This window comes from Aquarana catesbeiana, linkage group LG11 (assembly GCF_042186555.1).
Source record: "Aquarana catesbeiana isolate 2022-GZ linkage group LG11, ASM4218655v1, whole genome shotgun sequence".
Lineage (NCBI taxonomy): Eukaryota > Metazoa > Chordata > Amphibia > Anura > Ranidae > Aquarana > Aquarana catesbeiana.
Genome location: NC_133334.1, coordinates 41,782,978 through 41,807,139, shown reverse-complemented (window position 1 = coordinate 41,807,139; position 24,162 = coordinate 41,782,978). Strand labels below are relative to the sequence as shown.

The window sequence follows — 24,162 nt, the reverse complement described above, 5'->3', positions numbered from 1 at the left end:
TGGAGATATAAACTAGTGCCCTGATGTCCTCCTTCCTTCTAATCATGCCCCAATTACTGTGGAAAAAAAACTTTCCCAAGAACTACATTTGTGTGGTCCTAAACAGACTCCCTCCCTCACTGGTATGTGTACCGGTCTGGGTTTTTAGTCACATGTTCTGTGAGGGTTGTCCGGTCTAAATGGCGATTCTCAGTAGAAATATCATGACTCGCGTGCCTTGGCCTGCAAGGAGCAGCATTTTCTCTGGGAAAGGCAAGTGTTTCAGCTCATTTATCGGCACCAGAAACAATCCCTTCCTAAAAATAATTTGTGAGTCTCACATACAACATTTCCAAACCAAAAAGATTCCCACACATTAAAGTTAAAAAGCCCCCCCCCCCTTTAGTTAGTGTCTGGTACTAGTCTGGAGGTCTACTGCTTTTTATTTATCCAGCGCAGCATGACTGCATAGCTCATTAAATAACATTTGAGCATTGGTCTGCTTTAATTCATACAAGCAGAGGGACTTAAGGTTAAGTTGACCTTTGAAACATGTTACACCTACATTTAGGATCTGTAAATGAATAAACTACAAGTCCCATCTTCCACCGCAGCAGATGGCTTGTAGTTCTCAATGGACTGATCAGTGTTGCCATAGTCCAGTCACTCTTCCTGCAGCTTTCTACCTTAAAGTGGTTGTAAAGGCTGACAGTTTACCCAGTAAAGAAAAAAAAAAAACAAAAAACAAAAAAACGTGTGTAGTAGCCACTGGCTCCAACTGCTGTCAATCACAGCCAGTGAACCAATCAGGAGTTGAAGGGGAGAGAGCCTTTTCACGTCTCAGGAGCCCCCAGAGCAGGCTGCTTGCTGTGATGGCGCCCGGCAGCAGGGAGGGGTGCCCGCGTTGGACCAGAGAAGAGGCCTGATTTATAGCTTGCACAGAGTTACTGGCAGAAAGCTGGAGGGAGAGTCTGCAGGAGCCCAACACAGCGCCCATGATCCACTTGCTTTGCAAGCTCCTGTAGGGGGAAAAATAAATAAATGCACATTTTTTTTTTCTGCAAAAGTTTGTGCCTTTTATTACTACCACCCACCAAAAGGTGAACTTTGACTTTAAAGCAGTTGTAAACCACTGGGGTTTCTTCTTTTTTTACCTGGAAGGTAAATACATAATGTGCTAGTCGCATACTAGCACATTATGTGAAACTTGCCTGAAAGCGACGCTCTCCAGGGAGCTCCCATCTTTACCCTGTCTTCCTTCTGGGTCCACGGACTCTGGCTGTGTGACAGGCCGGAGCCACGATAACGGCACTCCTGCGCATGCGCGGGGGAAGCCGTCATTCATGGGTCGCCGATGACATCGGCTGAATGTAATGTAAATATCTCCTAAACTGTGTAGGTTTAGGAGATATTTACAGTACCTATAGGTAAGGCTTATTATAGGCTTACCTATAGGTACAAATTATGCCTTTGAAATTACTTCCTCTTTAAAGTTGTAGGAAGTACAAAATATCAATTATAACTATGCAATGACAGGTGCTCTTTAATACACAGTCCATTGGCAGACGATACTCACAGCTCTTTTCTGGATGAAGATTTGGGCATCCTTCAGGTGACCGGCGATGTTCTCACAGAGCCTCTTGCGCTCTTCCTCACAGAGCACTTTGGTGTAAAAGTCCCGGACCTGCAAAGTAGCCACAATAACTACATGACAGCTATACCGTAACTTTATGTCCAACAACCAGGCAAATGTTATATACACACACCAGGCCTGTTATAACAGAACCTTTTGAATCCTCTATCTACTTATATATTTGTTGGTCTTCTGGCTGAGTGTGGGTATAAAAACCATGCATGCTAGATTTGTCTGATGGTTGCCCAATCCATCTCAGGACAGCCAGACTGATTAATTTCTATCTCAGGTTTATGGATTGCTTAAAGAAAACCAGCCAACAATGAGCATCAGTCAAAAAAACAACCTTTACCCTTATGCTGCGTACACACAAGCGGACTTTCCGGCAGAAAAGGTCAGACGGAACGAATCTGTCTGACATTCCAATCGTGTTTGGGCTTCATCGGACCATTTCTGTTGAAAAATCTGAGGGACCTAGAAATAGAACAGGTTTCAAATCTTTCAGACGGACTCGATTCCTTTCAAAAAAACGGTTCGTCTGTCCGACAGACCGAAAACGACGCAAGGGCAGCTATTGAACTTCCTTTTCTAGTCCGGTCGTACGTCATCACGTTCGAAACGATCGGACTTTAGTGGGATCGTGTAGGCAAGTCAGTTTCGTCAGAACTCCGTCCTTCGGAGTTCAGTCCGACAAGAAGTCCGCTCATGTGTACGCGGCATTAGGTTATCCAGATTATACAGCCTTATGCCGCATACACGCAATCGGATTTTCCGACGGGAAATGTTTGGAGGCGAGCTTGTTGGCGGTAAGTCCGACCCTGTGTACGCTCCATCGAACATTTGCGGTCGGACTTTCCGCCAACAAATGTTGGCTAGCATGTTCTCAAATTTTCCGCCAACAAATGTGTCGTCGGACTTTTCGATCGTGTGTACACAAGTCCGTTGGAAAAAAGTCCAAAGTACAAACACGCATGCTCGGAATCAAGGACGAGCCGGAAGCACTCTGTCTTGCAAAACTAGCGTTCGTAATGGAAATATCACATGACTATAGAACTTCCTTTTTATCGGCTCGCCATACGTTTTGTACGTCACTACGTTCGTAATTGTTGGCCAATATTTGTGTGACCGTGTGTATGCAAGACAAGTTGGAGCCAACACCCTTCGAACAAAAATCCATGGATTTTGTTGTCAGAAAGTCCGATCGTGTGTACGGGGCTTTACTCTTAGAATAGCAGTGTGCGCTGTAGTTCACTTGTATTCTTTACCAAAACTCCGGCCCAGTGTCATTACGGGTATAAGCACCAATGGAAGTAGACCTGTCTCTTACCTGGCTGATATCCAACAATGTGGAGGCTGCAGAAGGGAAACTGTCAAATCAAAAATTAAACTGGATTCAATCCAAGTGCATTACGCTTAGCATGCGTTAAATGCGCTTAAGTTGGAGTGCTTTGACAATTTTCAACATATTGCGATGCACTGATGTGTTTTTAACACTGCAGAAGCCAAAATGTTTGTTCTTCATTAACACTGCAGCATGCGGTAAAATGTTTTGGTGGCGATTATAGCCTAAGATTACCAGTTTACTTCATACGCAGAGCAACGCAGTGAAGAGGCTGTATAAAATCTCTTGTAGCATGCTGTTCCTCGCCGGCTCCTCCTACCCATCCCAAGTGATGTCACATACAAGCACCATCATGGCTGCTTCCCTGCGTGACTCTGCAAGTGTCAGCAATGGGGGGATGCGATCTACCCATCATCGGTCTGCTACCGACAGGTAGATTGCGACAGAACCCTGGTATTTTGTAATATTTTTCAGTAAATATATAATTTTTTTTAGTCTTTCACTAAAGAATTAAACCCTACAGAGGGTCTAGCAGGTTTAGCCCTCCCTTATGCTCTCCAAAACGAGAAAATAAAAAAAGTTGCCTTACACATATTAATAGATGATGAAAATGTGATGTGAAAAAGCACAAAGCCTGTTCATTTAGCAAATAAGACCAAAAAAAAATAAAATAAAAATAAAAAAGGGGGGGAGGGGGGAGAAAGCCATCAAAATAAACTAAAACCCATGATCTGGTGATTGTGATTGCAGAAAAAAAAAAAAATACATAATTCTGCTAGGTTAGGGCACTACATATCTTGTGGCTTAGTGAGAGCTGCTGCAAAAGGCTGTCTGAAAAACAAGGTCATTCTCTGTTATCCCTCTCTATACTGTATATTTCATAAATAGGCCTTTGTACAAACAAGCACGTCAGCAAACTGGTGAGTTTATGGGTCTAGTCATTGCACAGGCTTGTGATCAGGAAGGTATGTCACGGGATGTGCTCAGTTTAGAATAAAAAAAACTGGATTTAAAAAAAAAAGAAAAACCACACATCAAAACAAAATGTGGGGTCTAAAGGGACTACGGAATGTGAGGGTGTAATAGTTGAAAGTAGGACACCAGTTCTCCTATCAAGAATCCCTTTAGAATGTAAGCTCTACGAGCAGGGCCCTCCTGTACCTTTTGTATTGAACTGTACTGTAATTGTGTTGTCCTCCCTATACATTGTAAAGCGCTCCGTAAACTGTTGGCGCTATATAAATCGTGAATAATAATAATAATTTATTGATTAAGCATTCAGCCCCATTATTTCATCCCAGGAAGTTGCCAGTACTGCACCCGCTGTATACTGTAAGTTGCTAATGCCACTAGAGTGCATTACAGCACACACACAGCAGCCACGTTGTTTAAAAGGATAAATAGTTGGTTTGGGCCAGCTTGATCTAAGCCAGGGCTCTTTAAAATGTTTGAACAAAGGGCAAGCTTATTATCCTTCGGACTTTAGAGGGGCCAGACTCTGGCCAGAAGGAGTCCAAAATGTCCCATGGCCGGTGTCCGCAGGAGGATTAGTGCCCCCCCATGGCCGGTGTCCGCAGGAGGACTAGCGGCACAGATGGATGCCAATCAGTGGCAAACAATGCCTGCCAATCAGTGATTCCAATTGTGGGCATTGATTGGCCTCCCTGGTGGTCTAGGGTGGCATACTATGGTGGTGACATCCCCGGTAGTCCAGTGTGGGCATCCGTGGGGGGGGGGGGCTGTGCTGATAATCAGCACAGACCCCCCCCCCCATCAAGAGAGCAGCCGATTGGCTCTCCTCTACTCGCATCTGACAAATGCGAGTGAGGAAATGCCGATCAATGGCTCTTCCTGTTTACACTGATCAGCCGTGATTGGACACGGCTGATCACGTGGTAAAGAGTCCCCATCAGAGACTCTTTACCTAGATCTGTTTTGCGGTGTGTCTAACACACCGCAAAAACAATAACCGCGATGCGCGCCCAGCGGCTTGATATCCTGGCGACGTCATAGGACGTCTGGTCAGGATATCGAAACCACTTTGCCGCCAACATTTTGCTATATGGCGGGCGGCAAGTACGGTAGTAAATTCTACTGAATTCTGAATTCTCTGAATTCTCCTTTAGGCAAAGCCAACTGCCATTTTGGCACCAGCTAGATTCCAGTAATATAATACAGTCGCTCGTGGTCTGTGGTGGGGCAAAGTATGTGAACTCCCAGACCTGCCAAGTGTTTGAATTTTTAGTTTAGGTTACATTAAACAGAAATAGCGTCAGGGAGACACTGTAGTCCCATATCTCACAGGCTCTTCCTTCCAATACACGATCACTGATCCAACCTAACAGAATCTAGCTACAAGTAAAATGTTCCCCATGTATGAGCTGGTGCATTACATGCAGCCCTGTACATGCGTTTCCAACACCCACCAAGTTGTCCCTGATATTTGGGGCCAAACAGTAATTTCTCTCAAGCTGTGCTGGATTGATATGAATGTGGCATTCTGCCTTTGTCAACACAAACCCTTGTTCTATTAATGCCTCACCTCCACCCACAGGCTTCTGATGATTACAGAAACTGAACTTTGATAAGTCGGTGGCATGTACTGCCGCCTCGTGAGGACTTTTAATACTACGTGTCATAATGTCAACTTGTCAAAATTCTGTAGGCTGCCATTGGGTGTCTGTAATTCTGATCATGTTGGTTATCTATCATGCTTATGGATTGGCTACAATGCGGATGCACTCAGCTAATCCTGCAGCGAACCTGCAGTAAATTGGAATTCCTGATCTCCAACGACTGACTTGCTGCAGGGTCCTCATCATTTCTTCTATGGGCAGTCCTCCGATGCAGAAAGTATGCGAATGACATCACCTCAGTGTGGGGGTTTTGTATCATTGAGAACTGCCCAGCCACTCTGTACAAGTACAGTGCAACTGATGGGCACCATAATGACACCTACCCAGGAGGCGGGTCCCTCATGACCTACATTCAGTGTGCCTTCATTCACCCATCTAAATTAGGCCCCTTTCACACTGCCGCAACTTGAAATTTGCGCGATTTTGTGGCTGTGATTTCAGGGAATGGCTGTGTAAACTTGAGGTCTATGGACCTCATGTCGCATCAAAGTTGGACCAAAGTGGTACAGGGACTACTTTGAAGTTGGTGCGACTTGAAGTCGCACAAGTATGAAAGGTTATAATTGGGAATCATGGGGTACGACTTATGCGACTGATGTCCAAAGTCGCAGGAAAAGTCACACAAGTGTGAAAGGGGCCTAGGGGACACCCGGCATCATTTACCCCTGAAGACTGAGGACATTGAATGGTGACCAAGAGGTGACGCAGGTAATAACTCGATTTATGGAGAGTACTGCAACCCATACTGCTTTTTAGTCATTCATTATTTATTAGGCTACATTCACACTTCAGCGTTTTGAATTTCAGGACTCACATTTGAGATTATTACCATTTATTTGAATGACATCTCAAATCGCAGGAATCATGTCGCCCAACAGTAGCTCCTGAATTTTTTTTAGGCGACATGCTTCCCACGATTGCAGCGCGATTTATGGCGTGGCAGACCCGCACCGCGCTTTAAGTTGTCATCCAAATAAATGGCATCTCAAATGCAAGTCTCTTGATTTGTCATTCACACATCAGCACTTTCAAATCTGCCCCAAATCAAAACACTGAAGTGTGAATGCAGCCTGAAGACTTTAACCCTTTCACTGCCAAGTCTGTACTTTGTATGTGTAGCCAACTGGATTTGGTGTATATCCAACAAGTAGACTCCTGTCTGTCAGATGGAAACATTCAGGTGGCTGCGGTGCCACCCGATTGCCTCTGCCTCCACCTCCAAATCTACCCCCCAGTATCCTCTTGCCCATCTGCAGAACTGACAGGTAAAGTGGAGGGAGCAAAGCGGACACACATCCACTGTCTTCCTCTCCTTGTTGCTGACCAAGTGACGTGTTTGATGTCACTTCTGGACAGCTTGTTCTATCGAGAAGTGCCCGGGACGAAAGGAGCATGCGCCGTGCGGAACAGCAAATAAATTTCTTCCATCGGCTATTGTGCGCACGCGCCGTCTCAACAGCTGATTGGAAAATCAGCTGTTGTGCTGTTCCATACGGTGCATGCGCAGTACAACCCGGGCACTATCTGACAGAACACCAGGAAAGAATGTAATGCAAAGCGATATGCACTGCATTACATTCAGTGAAGCACAGGGGAGACATTCAGATATCCTAGATACCTCATTAAAGAGAGTTAGTCACCCAAAAAGCCCCCTATGTGAAAAAGAAGAATAAAAAAAAAATTATAATATATATATCGCCCCCCCCCCCCCCTCCCATCCCCACGTCTACATAAGCGCAGGGGCGCCTATGCATTAAAAGGTGATTGCGAAACACGTTGCATATCACCACGCACACCAGCGTGAGGGCAATAAAATTCTAGCACCAGACCTCCATAACACTAAACTGATGACTTATAGGGAGCTTTTAAAGTGTCACCTTTGGAAAATATAAGGTACTAAAGTTTATCGCCATTTCACCGACACACGCAAGGTTTGACATGTTGGTATCCATTTACTCGGTTGAACATCTTTTAGCAAAAATTGGTTAATTTAGTGCGTTAGTTTGTCCTAAAATTAACGTTCGTAATTTTTTTACTGTAATTCTGCCTTTCCTTGACTTATGCAGTAATATTGTGTGAGATTGGAACTATCACTATTGTTTTTCTCCAGGATGTCCTTTTTCAGAAAATATAGAATGTGGGGGGGGGGGGGGGGGGTGTTTATGTAAACTTAAAAAAAAAAAAAAAAAATCTATTTTTGGCTTGAAGCATGAGTGCAAAAAATGCAAAGATGACTGGCAGCAAAAGGGCTAAAAGACCTTTGTAATAAACATTGGGTGTGGAGTTGAGATTTAAGGTAGTTTGTTTTTATAGGGAATGCTTTAGTGGATTATTGGTACAGAGAACTGCTGCCTAACCTGTACAGTGCAAGAAACTATTTAGCCAATGAACGCTATATCTACATAACAAAATCAAGAGGCAAAATCCAGCCAATTCATTGGCAATATAGACCAGGAACTCCATATGGATCTATGCCTTCCACCAGGATGGATGGTGGTTCAGAGATCTTATTCAAGGAGATTACCTGGGAGACGTTGTCATCATCAGAGCTGTTGTAGCGGGCAACATCTGCAGACACCCGGAATTTGCTCTCCCTGGCCGCAGGCTGGTTCTCTGGGGCAGAGAAGCTGTTGGGGAAATAATTGGGAGCTCCCCCTGTGTGGTGAGAACAAACAAGTAAGGAAGGTATACACCATTATGCCAAAACACCCCTCCACCCCACCCTGTATGGATGAAATGCCAATCATTTGTCCCATGCAGAGTGTGTGTTGCAGATAAAGTGCAACTTTAGTCAGAAAAAGTCCTGCTAGATAACTTCAGACTGGCCCCTTTTGCAGGTATAGCTATGTAAAAGATATAAAGTGCCAATATGGTTTAATATCCAGCACTGTACTGTCCCACCCTGCTCTGCACATGCTTCCTTGCTCTCCATTTTTAGGCAATGGCATATTTGTAAAGGCCGATCTACTGACAGCTTTAAAGTGGAATTATTGTTGTACTAAAGGCTTAAGGTTTTTTACCTTCATGCCTTCTATGCATCAAAGTAAAGAAGCTTCTCTGTGTAGCAGCCAAGCTGTTATGGGAAAATGCTTTAAATTTACCCATACAGTTCTCACACGCAGGGTGTCTAACAATTACCATGTTTCAATCCAGCCATCTATTGTATTTAGACAATGCAGCGCTTTCTCTGAAGTTCCAAACTGTAGAGTGCGCTAGATAGGGCTTCATAGGAGGTTGAAGCAGCAAAGTCTACCTTTAAAAAGCATAACCACCACCAAGTGACATTATTGCATTTGATGGAGGTCGGCCTTTACTTAGACTACTTTCACACTGCTCAGTTGCAAAAATGCATATGGGTTTTTGCTGCATTTGGAACCGGTGAAAAAACAAAACAAAAAAAAACCCACACCAAAAGTGCAACCACGGGTGCATTTTTGATAGGTTTTCCATTCATTTCAATGTGGAGGTGCAAATTTCTTTTTTTTTTTTTTTTTTTTTTTTTTTTTACACCACGCCGAAAATGCAATTAAGCAGGACCCGCAACGGACCAGTGTCAAGCATTCTATAGGATTTAATGGTCATGTGTTTTTCTTTTTTTTTTTAAATGCAAAAGCAGGAGAAAAACCGATCAGTGTGAAAGCAGCCGTAGAGTGGTGAATGTGTAATTGAACTTGTTCTACCTTCTTCAGGATTAAATGTTAGAGGATCTCCTTTGGATTGGTCTAGTAAAAAAACTTTTCTAATCTAAGCATGGTGGAACAATCTTCAATTTGAAACCCATAGTGGAAGCATTGCATTTAGGCCTTTAAAAAGCCCGTGGAGAAGTGTGCAAATTTTATTTGTGCAACTACAGGATGGACTATTTTTGCATGATATATACTTCACTCTATCAATCCCATTACCTTGGTTATCATTGAAGCACATTGGGCCATCGCGTTGGTAGTTGCTCACTCTTGCTTTGTAAGGGCAGTTCACAGGTAACTGGAGGTAGTTGGCCCCCAATCGGTGTCTGTGTGTATCCGGATAGGAGAACAGACGACCCTGGAAGAGGTGACAGGAACATTAAAGCTTTACACTGCTCCCCCTGCAAACCCCCTACCCTGTCCCAAAGCAAATCAAAACCCACAACTTTTTTTGCCATGTGCTCCGTTGTTGAGATTTCACATACCAAGACAACAGAACATTTCTGCAAAGTCAAAAGAAGTTGACTTTATTTTTGAAAAAATTTAATAAATTGCAATTTTGCAGGGGGAAAAAAAAAAATAAAAAAATGTGCATTTATTATTTTTAAGGAGCCTGCAGAGTGTTGCACCCACAATCAGCAGATCACAGATGCAATGCCAGTCAAGCCTTCTCCCCATACCTCCCATACAGACAGTTACTGAACTGCAGGGAGATCAATAAACAGAGGATTCATCTGCACCCTCCCAGTTCACTGAGAACTACAAGCCATCTGCTAAAATGGCAGGCAGTACTTACAGTCTATTAATTTACAGGAAACTGAATAAAGGACGCGTCTATGTAGGTGGAGCCCCGCACCAGACGCACAGTTTTCAAATTGTGACAGAGGGTGCAAGGAGAGGATCTCCTGCCTGCTATAATGGGGGGAGAGAGGGTGAGGATGCTGAACATTTTACACCCCAAATATGGGTGTAACATGGTAAGAAAGGTAAACTTGGCCTTTACATTGGAATTCCAGCTAAAGTCCAACTATGGACTATTAATGAAAAAAACCCACACACTGCAACGTTTGGTTTTGTACCGAGCAGCCCCGATCTTCTTCTTGGGTCCCCCCCACCGGCGCTCCTGGCCCCTCCCTACTGCCAAGTGCCCCTAAAGCAAACAGCTTGCTCTAGAGTTGGCACCCAAGCAGGTTCGCTCCTGAGCCGCTGCTGTGTGTCCATTTACACACAGAGCCACAGAGCGGCCTCACTGGCTGTGATTGACAGTAGCGGGAGCCAATGGTGGAGGAGTAGGTCTTTAGATATTCTAATGTTTACGGCCAATAGTCACAAAAGCTGCCCAAACATTTTGAAATACAGTAAAAATAGTTGGACAATTATGCAGCACAGCAATGTATTGCACTGAATTGCCTTTAACACCATTTTAATGCAAGCAATAACTCAGCGTTTAGCAGCCTGGGACCTGCTCTGATCATCTACTAAGGGGTCAACCTGCAGCATTTTATCCGGGCTCGGCTCGATTCCGGGAGGCATGTTGCTTGGATCAAAGGCAATTTGCTCCACTTCTGCAAAGTAGTTGGTCGGGTTGCGGTTCAGGACCAACTTTCCCACAGGGATGAGAGGATAGTCCTTGTGTGGCCAGATCTGGGACCAGAAGAAAAAGACATCATCATTACTTCCGGAGACAAATACGATTTAAAAAATGCAGGTAAAATAAATAAAATATTTTTGGGAGGAGTTGGCTTTTAGCACCCCATCATCATTCTATAGGTTTCACTCACCTTAGTTAAGTCAAAAGGATTGAATGGGTATCTCTCTGCTTGCTCGAAGGTCATGACCTGGATGTAGAAGGACCAGGAAGGATAGTTCCCATTGGCAATGGCTTCATACAGATCGTGGATTCCGTAATCAGGATCTTCAGCAGACAATCGATTGGCTTCCTCCACCGTCAGATTCCTGATGCCCTGATCAGTCTGAAGTTACACAGCAGACCCAATTAGATGACATATTGTGCAAGTGGCATGTAATATCCTAAGGCAGTGATGGCGAACCTTGGCACCCCAGATGTTCTGGGACAGTGTAGTTGAGCAATATGGGAAATGTAGTTTCAAAACATCTGGGGTGCCAAGGTTCACCATCACTGTCCTAAGGCAATGTAAACCACTGAAGAGGAGGAAATGCCTCCTTTTCTGGATCAGACATGAATCAATGGTTTCACGTAAAGAGCAACTCCACTTTTTTTTTTCTCTCCAAAACAAAAAAAAAAAGATAGAGAGATAGAGATTATATATATATTATATATATATATATATATATATATATATATATATATATATATATATATATATATATATATATATATATATCTCTCTCTATATATTTTTTTTTGGGGAGAGAAAAAAAAAAAGTGGAGTTTATACACACACACCTCTGGGTGATCTATGTACATTTTAACAAACTTTGTTGCAGATTCCTATATTCTGTAGAAATCCCTCTGTTTTGTATCCAAGTGGTAAGTGAATTTAATGGGAGTGGTTTCATAATTATCAATCAGCTGCTACACCTGCAGGGCTCTAATGAGTTGTAACAAAATGAAGTGTTTAGGAAAGCTAAAGTAGAAACCAAGGATGGTTTTACAAGAGTCTAAAAACCTAGAGATTTTTTTTTACGTCAGCTACATGTATTAGAAACCTACAATTCATCCATCAAGCTGATGTAGTAAGGTAGGTTAAAAAGGACAAGTCCTGAGTGTTTAATCCAAAAGAAGAAGAAAAAAAAAAAAAAGGGGGAGACAAAGTCTGCATCCTCAGCCCATTCAGAAGGCAAAAAACCCCATATAAAAGTGCAATCCAGTTTTGTCTGCCATGGAATAAAATTGCTTTCGGACCCCAAAAGGAAAAATCAGATTCACCATGGATCAATAATCTAAATGGTTATTTTCTTTTCAAAATCATACTTACCTAGGTGGATGTTGCATCTATCCCCCTCCGGCGCCAAGAACCGGGTGATCAAGGACAGTTGATCACTCAGTTCTCAGAACTCCATGAGCAGAGAGCTGGTGACTGTCAGTCACTGGCTCTTTTCTATGCCCGACACCCCCCCCCCCGCACTCACTGGACTGCTGGGCTATGGAGGGGGCAGGAGCAGCTGGCTCAGGCTCTCAGCAGCTCGCTGAGAGGTTGAGGGTCCAAGGTTGTGGGCCAATCCCGACTTTGTCGCGATCTTGCCCCAGCCTGGACCACCTCTATGTCAGCCGACAACAGGCTTCAGCCCGCCATCTGCTGAAAACAGGTCACAGGAGTGCAGAACAAACTGCACTCCTGTGATCCACAGAAGTATAGCCAAACTAGCTTTGGCTGTACATCTCCTTGAAGGCCCAGTTCACATCTCATGATTTGGGATTATGGGCAGAATCTCAAATTGCTTGGGAATCACAGCACGATGCACTGTGCGTGCTTGGGTGCTATTATCCTTCAATGGCACCCCAAACACAATGCGATTCTGCCACGATTGTCAAGAGGCAAACTGCACCTTCACAAATCACGTGAAGCTCGTCACCAGAAAAGGAGCAGGAGCTTCTTTTGGGGTGACAAACGCGCATAGGGCAGCCCATACAAGTGAAGGGGCCTCTGTAGGACATGCAAAATTGAAGGTCAAAATGACTCCTTCCTGCTACGTGATGTGAATGGGGCCTAATAGGCAGTTACATTTTATATTTTGTGCAATTACAAACGCATTAACCCCTTTTGGGATACAACTGACATAAGCCAAATAAGCAGTTGCTATATCATCAGACCTTGAGATTTCAAACTGCTGTATGTAGATCCGGGTATTACTATACATACTGGAAATGTAATCCGGCCTGACGTATGAATAGCCTACATCCCAACCAATAATAGTGTTTGGGGTTCCAGATTCAGAATAATGTACAGATATCTGTGCCACAGCTGCTATGAGCAACCCTTACCTTGAAGTGGAACTTGCAGTAGATAGGTTCACCCTTGGCATTAACCAATTTGAAAGTGTGTGAGCCGTAACCATTCATGTGCCTGTGGCCATCTGGGATACCGCGGTCCGAAAACAGGAAGGAGACCTGAAAAATGAGAGAGTGAAGAAATAAAACATTAGCCCCAAATCTCCCAGTTTACAGAGAAACAAATTGGGGTCATTTTAACTTTTCAGTTTTAATTTTTTTAATTGTTTATATAAAATCTTTATTTTTACATTTAAAAGCCCAACTCCAGGAAGCTTAAAAATGATCCACTGCAGTAGGACTGCATCCACACTGCAAGCATTAGTAGCTAGTTTTGTCTAGGGGAGAGGAGAAACTATTATACTTTCATAATCCTCTGCTTCCCAATGCACTGGCAGAGAACTGTTCTTTGGCGTCATTAGGCCCTCTGCAGGGCTAAGAACCCTGCTTTGGTCTTAAGGATGTCAGGACCCTAGACCGGTGGAACATGGAGAAGAAGAAGCTGTGGGAACCGGACCAGCTGAAGGGTGGAGCGGAGGATAGGGCAAGTTATATAGGGTTTTTATTTGATGCCCAACAGCATGGGCCACATGCAGGGCCACATGCATGGGCCACATGCAGAATACAGAAGGATGCTTGTTGGGCACCAGATCCCGAGACCAAAATGAACAATTAACCCTTGCAGTCTAGGCACAGCCCCACTGCAACGGACCACTTTTTAGTAAACATTTAATGCACAGGGCACCCAATGGTTTTGTAGACCATTAGCTTTTCAGACTTGTTTTCGTTCTCTAATTGAAAGATTGCATGAAGCTGTACATAACCATATGTCAAACGATTAGTTATAGCTAACCATTTTTGTGAATACCGGATAGAGCTTATAATACTGCTTGACCTTACCATCCTTAAGGATACGCCATTTGGAGGGAATCCAGTGACTCTTGTCCTCCGAGGAGACATAGGGTACTCAGATCCCTAACGGGGGGGGGGGGGGGGGAGAATGTACCTTTCTTCCCCTCCCCCCCCCCCCCCCGGGAATCAGTGGCAGCAAACTGGCGACATTGCCGCCACTTACTGCCCTATGTGAGGCACTGATTGTTACATTTACTGCTAATTTTTTTTTTTTTTTTCTCAAGGTATGTTGATCTCCCTAATGCACATGCTATTGCATATTTTCCTACATGTTGACTTATATGCATTAGATAAATTGGTCTTACGGTTTTCATTACCTGACAGGGTTGGGATGGGTAGAAATAGCCGGAACTCTATTCCTGGGCGTGTCTATCCAAACCCCCACAAAGGCCAGCGCTCAACTCCCAGTATTCTACTGGTGAGCGTATTAAAAATAATTTTCTACTTCGTTTTTTTTTCTCTTGTCATCTCACCAAGTTTCTATTTTTTACCCTCCTTTCTCTGCTAGTTTCTATCACCCACCGTCCCCACCTTCTCCCCTCCTCCTCCATTATGGGAGGTTATTAATGTGATCTCGCGTAACACCAATTGTCCCAGAGAAAAGACGAATGCTATTACAGGACTTACATCGCCTCAAAGAGGTTGTAGCCTTCATACAGGAGACCCATTTTAGCGACGACAAATTGCCCATCCTTAAGAATAGAGCCTTCCTAATAGCTTATCACTCGACCAACTTGGCAGCGAAAACACCGGGGTGTCTATACTCCTCCCCAGTAAGATGCCGTGGACCTGCCTGGACACTGCTCTAGACCCTACAGGTCATTTTTTGTTTTTAAAAGGCATGATTGGTGGTGTCATGGTGACCTTGGCGAATCTTTATGTCCCTAATAGTAACCAAGATACCTTCCTAGGGAAGGTGCTCGAGAGCCTAATGGACTTCTCCGAAGGACAGCTGATTTTGGGAGGTGACTTTAACGTCCCCTTGATCACTTCTGAAGACACCTCTTTGGGACTCGCCTCCGTTCCTCCTGGCTCCCGCAATACGTATAGCTCAAACCCTACATAAAGCTAAACTAGTAGACGTATCCTTCACCCTACCGAAAGGGACTATACTTTACTCTCTAACTTACAAGGTATACTCACGCAGCGACTACTTCTTGGTACCACACACACACTGCACATGGTGCGAGCCTCCGAAGTAGGCTCCATTACATGGATACTGGAGCGTGGTCAGACACTGACACACACTACCCTATCAACTATTTATAGCCTATTGATCACACCCCCAGACTCACTCCCTACGCTGCCTTAGGGACTGGGAACGTGACCTGAATCGCACCTTCAGTCCACAACAGACAACGGATCCTCCGATTTACATACTAATCATCCATCTGTACGAAAACGCAAGAAACAAAAAAAAAACTTTAAAAAAAAAAAAAAAAAAAAATGGTACAGGACACCAGTGAGATTACAAAAAAAAAAAAAAAAAATTCCCCGCAACCTTAGATTGCTGTTGGAGATGCCAGGAGGAACGGGGCACATTACTACATATTTTTTGGACCTGCCCCAAAATAGAACAATTCTGGTCAGATGTTAAAAAAGACCGTCCAAATTAAAAGAAGGTCAAATTAAAAGAAAATGTATGTATGTATGTATGTATGTATGTATGTATGTATGTATGTATGTATGTATGTATGTATGTATACACACACACACACACATACACATACATACACACACACACACACTATCTAAAAAATTCGCCATCTCCTTGACGCTGCCAAAGCATGCATTCCTCGACCTTGTCCTCTTGGCACGACAAGAACACTATTCCAAGACTTGGTCGCTGTGGAACACATTCGTCTATTAAGACGAACGTCGCACCCTATTTGAAAGTGACTCAGTAGATTAAAAACTTACCCTGGGATGACTCTGGATACCGGAGATACCACTCGTGTATGGTCTGTGCGGTCCGAGTCACCACATTTTTCATCTCGCCATACCCCCTCCCCACCTCTTTCTAGCTTTGATCGGCTCTCACTTTGTTTTTCGCCCCCCCCCCCCCCCTCCTTCCTACTTTAATATTTCCTACTCTCTACTTTGTTCCGTGTATCTGCAGCGCAAGGTCTTTTTCTTTGTTATAAAAGCTTAAAAAAAAAACAATTTGGGTTGGTTACAGCATACTGAACATTGTAATTTTTTTGGTTTGCACTCAAAATTCATGTTCCTGTAACAGGTTGTTCTGTAAATGAGACGCGGGGTTTCTGCAATGTCATGTGCCCGTGAACCATACCGTTGACTAAATAAAATATTTGAAAAAAAAAAAAAAAAACCCACCAACTACAACAAAATGGCAACAGGTATGAGGTCATTGAGACAAAACGTGAAGGGGGTGGGTCCTCCTGTCACAACTTCCACTGTCATTTATCCGGATTATACTCCATGTTTGGGAGTGCAAGTCGGCATGAACCCGCACAGATGTCTGTCAAATCGCCTTCGAAGTTGGACTGCATTGCCGGTTTGGAATCGTGCAAGTTCGGCTGAACTTGCATGATTTCTAACCCGCAGCAGTGTGAATCTGGGCTAAGTGCCAGAAATAGGCACCTGGAAAGGTAGAGTACACCCTGCTGTTTATTAGATGTTTAATAAAATCTACTGCACTATGAGCACCTACTGTTTGGTCTATTTTGATAAGAGTGGTACAGATATGGAGATCGGTATGGGAGACAATGGAGTTTAACCCTTTAATGCCTGGACGGTTGATGGTTTTAAGAAGTAGGATCTGCACTAACCAATTGGAGTGCTATTTGACCTTTATTTAAGTATAGAGGTCACATTGGTGTGGGGAGTGCATTTTTTATCTCTGACTCACAGGGCGATATCGTCGTTCTTGCTTGGCGATAGATTGGAAGAGCGCGCTGAATGTAACAAGATACATTTAATCACTAAGACTTTTAGGCCACTTTCACATGGGGTGCACTCCGCCAGTTCAGTGGAGAATCATTCTGCTGACCCCAGCTGAGCAGGCAGATGGCTTCTCCATGTCCTCTCTGCCTATGCAAAGCAGACACAGATACAGCCCGCTCTCCTCTATGGTTGGTCGAATGTAAAAAAAAAAAAAAAAAAAAAAAACGGACCGCCTGTCCATGTACACCCGACGGCCATCCCTATTCATCTGTTTTTTAGCGGATAGGATCAGATCGGATGTCGTTGGGTGTTAACGGACACTTGTCCATTGACACCAGGCCCTCCAGAGCAATAGATTGTGTTTTTTTTTTTTTTTTTGCCGGACCAGATTGGACACACACACACACACACACACACACACACACACACACACACACACACACACACACACACACACACACACACACACACACCCGATCGGCTTGCCCGTGTGAAAGGGGCCTTATGGGCACCATTTACACACATTATTAAATCTTCCAGAGCTGAAGTGGTTAAAATAAAAACTTTGTTAGCGTTGCCATGCATGAACAAAACAGAGCATCACTTTATGTGATCATTCTTGCAGTAACCAACTCCTTTAAGACTGAAGGGCACACTGAGGATCTCTTTAGAACCTTGATGGTCGGAACACAGTAGATTTCCACATCAAAATTCATTAAACAATGTACCAAAACACATCTCAAAACCATTAACAGGTACAGGACTGAAAGCACACACTTAATGCTGATGGTGCACATGGAGGAGATCCAGCTGGTGTAACATGAAAGAACACCCAGGTTCCCTATTATGCTGTCAGTGTGACAGTTATTAACAAGATGTGCTCTGCCTGGGGCGGCATTGCTGACTCTAAGAAGATCATGTCAGGTGAGATATCTTTAAGTAAATAGAAGCACTGTTCTCAAACTTGTTACAGGCCAGAATGTCTGTATTGTATTAAAAGCAGAAGACAGTAAATTACAGGTACACAATAGGGTAATTTACCTGGTGGAGAGACTCCGGGCGCAGGGCCCAGAAATCCCAGACCATATCTGGATCCTTCATGTGGGTCTGGGGGTTCCTCTTCTGAGAGTGGATGAATGACGGGAACTAGAAATACAGTTACACATTAATAAAAACATCCACATGTCATTAAAAAAAAAAAAAAACTATAAAATAATATAAATATACATACACATATATATATATATATATATATATTATATATATATATATACACACATATATACATACATACATGCTGCACAATTGTCAAGAATAGTTATTGCGATCTTGACTAAAGTGTTTCACAATTCTTTCTATGCAAAGAATTCCCTCTGCTCTTCTGAAGCCACAGTGTCAAAAGAAAGGAAGAGAAAAACTGGGCAGTCTGCTAAGAATCACAACATTCTTTATCAGTTGAACTTAAGTATAAACATTGTAACAATTTGTCAATGGAATTGACTTTTAGAGCCCATTCACACAGGGACAACACGACTTCCAGCGCTACTTTGGGAGGCAACTTGGACACGACTGGAGTATAAATCACAGCGTGACTTGGGGCAACTTACAACACAACTTGAAGTCGCCTCCAAGACAGGGAACTTTACAAGTGGCCAATCAGAGCTTATCAGCTGTGTGTGAGAAGGAGGGGGCTGGCTGTTTAGTGGAGTAAAATACTTTGTTTCCTTTCTGCTTCCTGTAAAGTTGCCTCAGTATGAACAGTGATCAGACTTGGAGGCAACTTCCATTGAAATCTATGGGTACAAGTCGCCTTCTAGTCGGATTGAAGTAGTACAGGAACCTTTTCTGAAGTCGGAGCGACTGCAGTAGTGTACATTCACTTACATTGATTTTTTTTCATGTAGCGCGACTTGAGGCGACTAGGGGTGATCCAAAGTTGCCCCTGTGTGAATGGGCTCTAAGTGGTTAAACTTTTTTCACTTACACACAAACACTAAACCTTTTTCTGACATTTGTTGGTTTCAAGTTAAAATCATTTTTTTTTTGCTAGAAAATTACTTAAAACCCCCAAATATTATATATATATTTTTAGTAGACACCCTAGAGAATAAAATGGTGGTTGTTGCAATATTTTATGTCACATTGTATTTGCGCAGCAGTCTTTCAAATGCAATTTTTTTGGAAAACATTACTTTAATGAATTAAAAAACAAACAAACAAAAAAACACCCACTAACCAGTAAAGTTAGCCCATTTTTGTTTGTATAATGTGAAAGGTTTTACGTCGCGATCTTTTTATTCTAAAGCAAAAAAATTGTGATTCTCATTTTGGCCAGAATTGTATGTATGTATGTATGTATGTATGTATGTATGTATGTATGTATGTATGTATGTATGTATATATATATATATATATATATATATATATATATATATATTTATTATCAAATTTTACACACACCAACCACCATTAGGTTTTTGTTGAACAGTATTGCAATGCAGCATGCATGCTAGGTAATATCAGTTATTAAAATCTCTTGGCACTTTATTTTTTTATATAGATGCAAGAACTGAAAACAAAGCAGCGAGGGAAAAAAAAAAAGGGAAAGAATTTGGAGGAGGCTCAGGCCTCAGAGCAACTGAAGGTAATTTTTGAGCCTAGAATACTTACTTGAATAAAATTAATTAGTTTAGGTGTCACTTTAAAGTGGTTGTAAACCCCGGACACAAAATATGAACAAAGCACATCCTCTGTCTGACCGAGACTTACCCCATCCTGTTGGTGGGTCAGGCGATGGCTCCTGTGTCCTCCATGGTTCCCATGCGTCTCCTCTTCCATTCTGTTAGCCGTCCAATAGGGATGCCTGTGACTTCAGCCAGCCAGCCAATCAGGTGCTGGGTATTAGACCCGCACTTCCTAATTAGCAGTTCAGTGTTAGAAAAGCAAATATTCATTTGCTTTTTTAAACACACTTGGGTGGGCTACGAGCGCAATGGTCTGCACTCTATGGCTACAAAAAACAAAAAAAAACAAAAAAAAAAAAAAAAAAACACCCCCACCGCTGTAATCCAGGCACCCAGCAGCCTCCTAAAAGGGGGTGGTTACAGCAGCCATGGATAGATTCATGCTATGCATGAGCTTTGGGGATGTCACTCACTATTGTACTGCTCACTGTCCTCCTTGCTGGAGATAAACATAATGGAAGCAAAATCCTGCCTCTACCAAGCTGGCCCCTCCACAAGGGACAGTGCAGAATGAAGTGATAAATCAGTGATAGGGCATGGTCAGCTGCAGGCGATTACTCCTTTTTGCACTCAGCTTCCAAGGTTTTTTTTGTTAAAAAAATGGCGCCAACCATACAGGACTGAAATATCAGTTCTAAGGCATAGATCTTTTAACAAGTTTGTCAGTAAACAGAGCAAAGTACCATTGGAAGGAAGATGCGTGATGGAACACTTATTGCAGCAACTCTGTGGCATTAAGATAGACCAACGACAAGATGAAATTTTCTTTCACCAGAAGGGAAAAAAAAAAAAAAAATCCACACTGAATTTTTTTAATCCTGAATCTGGCAAAAGAAACATCCCTCCCCGTCCTGCAATAACATGAGATCCTTGGATTACGCAAGGCAATTTAAAAATGACTGCCAAGTGCAGAGAAGCAGGGCCAATAGTTGGAAAAACAACACCATGGTGTCATGTGAAGAGGTCACACAAACAAGTTCTAAAAAGGACAAAGAGAACAGGAACCTCTACCCCTCCACAGTGGTCATCACCCTCTTATTGCACAAATCTCAGGGTAACCTTTTCCCTGCCGGGACATGGCATCAGTGCTACACGGTACAGTACTTGGGTTACATTCCAAGCGCTATTATTACTACATATACAACCCGCAGGAGGTACACCGGTGGGGCTACACAATAGAACTGGCTGTGCTCTGCTAACCAGGACATGCTCACTTTCTGTACAAAGAAGTTCAACTAAAACCTAGACTATTAAAAAACAGATTACTTGGCAAAGACAGGAGGGGGGGGAGGGGGGGGGGGGGTTTTGGGTTTAAAAACCACATGCAAAAACACCCCCCCCCCCCCCCCCCCCTCTACTTTCCGTATACAAAAACAGATTACACCAAGTTCGGAATGCCATAAACTGCTGACAGAAAGAGGTTCAAATTAGCAGTGCTTGGTTCACAGTATGCATAGTGCCATAACCGTTCTGTTATTTTTTTCTGTTTGTATATTACTGGGGAAAATGCACTTCACTTCCTGTCCCAGAGACGCAACAGGAAGTTAGAGGCAGTCTCTGAAAGTGAGGGGAAGAGTTAGGGCCCGATGCACACTTAAGCTCAAAAACCTGCTTTTACAGGCGTTTGAGCTTTTTTTTTTTCCCCTCTGCCTCTAAACTCCCCTCCATGTTAGCCTTTGTGTCCATACACACTATAGGCATTTACAGGAGATTAGAGGCAGGAAACACACACACTCTAAATCATGGTAAACATTCGTAGGCACTTTAGCATTCTTTCATTTTAATGGCCAGAACTATTTAATAGTCTAGCCAATGAGATTAATATATGCCCAAGCGCTTGAGAACATTGAACGTACAAGTTTAAAGATATGTGGGCCCGTTTTTTGTTCAGCCGGTGGGTTGAACATGGGGTTGCCACCTCATGTTACTCTGTATTCTAACAGTGGAGAGACTCCCCCAATGCAGAATACACATCAGAACTACAGCCTGCAGCACTGATCGAGTGAATATATACAGACAGGGCGGCTGAACAGGGGTCGAGCAGCAGCTTGACCTCAGTTTATCTACAGTGGCCATACATGAATTAAAATTTGGCTGGTCCCTGCTGAACTGGCCAAATTTCGATCAATGTATATGGCCAGCTTAAGTGAGGCATAAAATGGCAACACCTGAGGTTCTGCTATAAAGCAATAAGGTAGCCTATTAGAGCACATAGTATGGGACCAACCAACATTTAATAAAGACATAACACTGAAGATAACTCACCAACATGGCATCACGGACAAAGAAAATGGGGGTGTTATTTCCAGTCAGATCCCAGTTCCCATCCTCTGTGTAAAACTTCAATGCAAATCCTCGTGGATCACGCACAGTGTCAGCCGAGCCCGACTCTCCAGCTGCAGAGAGGAGACCACAGGGAGGTCAACTCTACAGAATATTCAGCACACCTTACAGACCAGATGAGGAAGAGTCTTACCAACGGTGGAGAATCGCGCAGCAATCGGAGTTCTCTTCCCAATGTACTCAAACACTTTAGCCTTGGAATATCTTGTGATGTCATGGGTCACCTCGAAATAGCCAAAGGCCCCTAAAAAACAGTCACATTTATATGGGTCACCATAAAAACTACAATCTCACTTTTGTAGGATAAATGAAAAAAAAAAAAATGTATGTATGTATGTATGTATGTATGTATACACATATATACATACACACACACCTCAAGGATGTTATTAGACATTAGCAGAGAACAAGGGGTCACTTCTAAATCAGTAATTAACAGGTATACAGATAAGAACTTTCCTGATCTGCATACTTGGTCAATATGACAGCCAGACATTTAGCGTTTTCAAAGAAGTCATGAATGTCTTCACATTTTTAAAGCCAATTTACTTTATTACTTGTATTTGTATAACACCAACAATTTACATAGCACTGTATATCAAAGAGCTTACAATCTGAGTTCCCCATTTCACATACATTCTAGGGCCAATTTACCAACTAGCAGGTCTTTGGGATGTGGAAGTTAACCCACTTAAGCACAGGGAGAACCAAGGACTCTAGGGCTGCAAAGCATGAGTGCCAGTCACTAAGCCATTGTACTGCCTATTTTAAAATGATGCAATTAAATATGAAGCATCAAACAGAGATGCCAATAGGTTAAAAAAATTTTTTTATAAATATATATATATATATATATATATATATATATATATATATATATATATATATATATATATATATATATATATATATATATATTCCAAACCTAACCATCAAACTCCATGCAGATAATGTTCCCATAAGGAACTGAGGGTTTCCAGTAAATCACAGTACTAGCCATTACTCACTGCTGCAGGTTCCCAACATACCTGCTTGCTCGTTTGGCATTCAAAAAGCTGTATGTCGTCAGGCAATTGTCTAGTGAGCAAGCAAATGATCCAGCCCTTGCTGTAAAGCCCACAAAGATGTCAAAGGCACAGCTATGTAATGTGTCAGCTGTGATTCACAAGAGTGTCTGAAGGCCCTATAATTACCTGTGCAGTCCCATCTACATCTACTCTTTACGTTATGACAACCCTACTTAAGTGCGGATTCCCTGATGAACCTTTACCTCCCAAAAGTGTATTTAGAAAAACTGCACTGCCGTTTGTGATATCGGGAGCAATGTATAGATGTACTCTTATCAAGAACACATCTCCACAGCTACCAAATTCACAAAATTTCTGAGAAAATCTCAAAAATATTGGTAGCGCAGAAGAGGTCAACCCCATTTCTTAGTAGGAACATGGTCATAAATGCAGGGAAAAAAAAAACAAAAAAAACACTGGAGGAACTTTGGTGCCGAATGAACACGGGGGCTGCTTATACAAGCAAAGAGTCATACAGGCATCCCCATTACCATCCAGCCAAGACAAAATCTTTATGGGAAGAGGACCCTGGTGTCGAGATAGCAAATTCACCTACCTGCTCCTTTAGCATGCACCACCCTTTCAGGGATCCTCTCCCGGTCAAAGTGTGCCATCTCATCTGTAAACACCACATCCTGCACCAGTAGGGGCCCTCGAGGTCCAACAGTCAGAAGGTTCAATTTATCAGACACGGGATTACCACCACCAGTTGTGAGGACGTCGGGTTTCTAGGAGAAGATCAATAGAGTTTATTAGAAAATTGCAGAAGCATTTGTGGATTTATTGTAAGAGGTTCCCCGGGGCCAAAGTGACAGGTTGCCTTAATAGCCATTTCCCCTCTTCTGGTGATACTCCACTTCATGGCACTCTTGTCCTGGCCTGGAGACACCCTTCTGGGTAGAGGGGAGCATGTGACCTACCCATCTCCAACCACACTCCGCTC

At 43.0% G+C, this 24,162-nt stretch overlaps 1 protein-coding gene across 1 annotated transcript in view; it reads right to left on the bottom strand.

Moving 5' to 3' along the window:
* LOC141111968 (catalase) overlaps window positions 1–24,162 on the bottom strand; it is a 55,296-nt gene that overhangs the window by 5,468 nt on the left and 25,666 nt on the right. The window contains exons 2-11 of the mRNA XM_073604214.1: window positions 23,776–23,947; window positions 22,286–22,396; window positions 22,075–22,205; window positions 18,107–18,211; window positions 13,241–13,366; window positions 11,055–11,246; window positions 10,765–10,917; window positions 9,493–9,631; window positions 8,115–8,245; window positions 1,556–1,663 (exon numbers count right to left, since the gene is read on the bottom strand). Of these exons, the coding sequence (XP_073460315.1) occupies window positions 1,556–1,663; window positions 8,115–8,245; window positions 9,493–9,631; window positions 10,765–10,917; window positions 11,055–11,246; window positions 13,241–13,366; window positions 18,107–18,211; window positions 22,075–22,205; window positions 22,286–22,396; window positions 23,776–23,947 (1,368 nt within the window). The remainder of the gene's footprint in view (window positions 1–1,555; window positions 1,664–8,114; window positions 8,246–9,492; window positions 9,632–10,764; window positions 10,918–11,054; window positions 11,247–13,240; window positions 13,367–18,106; window positions 18,212–22,074; window positions 22,206–22,285; window positions 22,397–23,775; window positions 23,948–24,162) is intronic.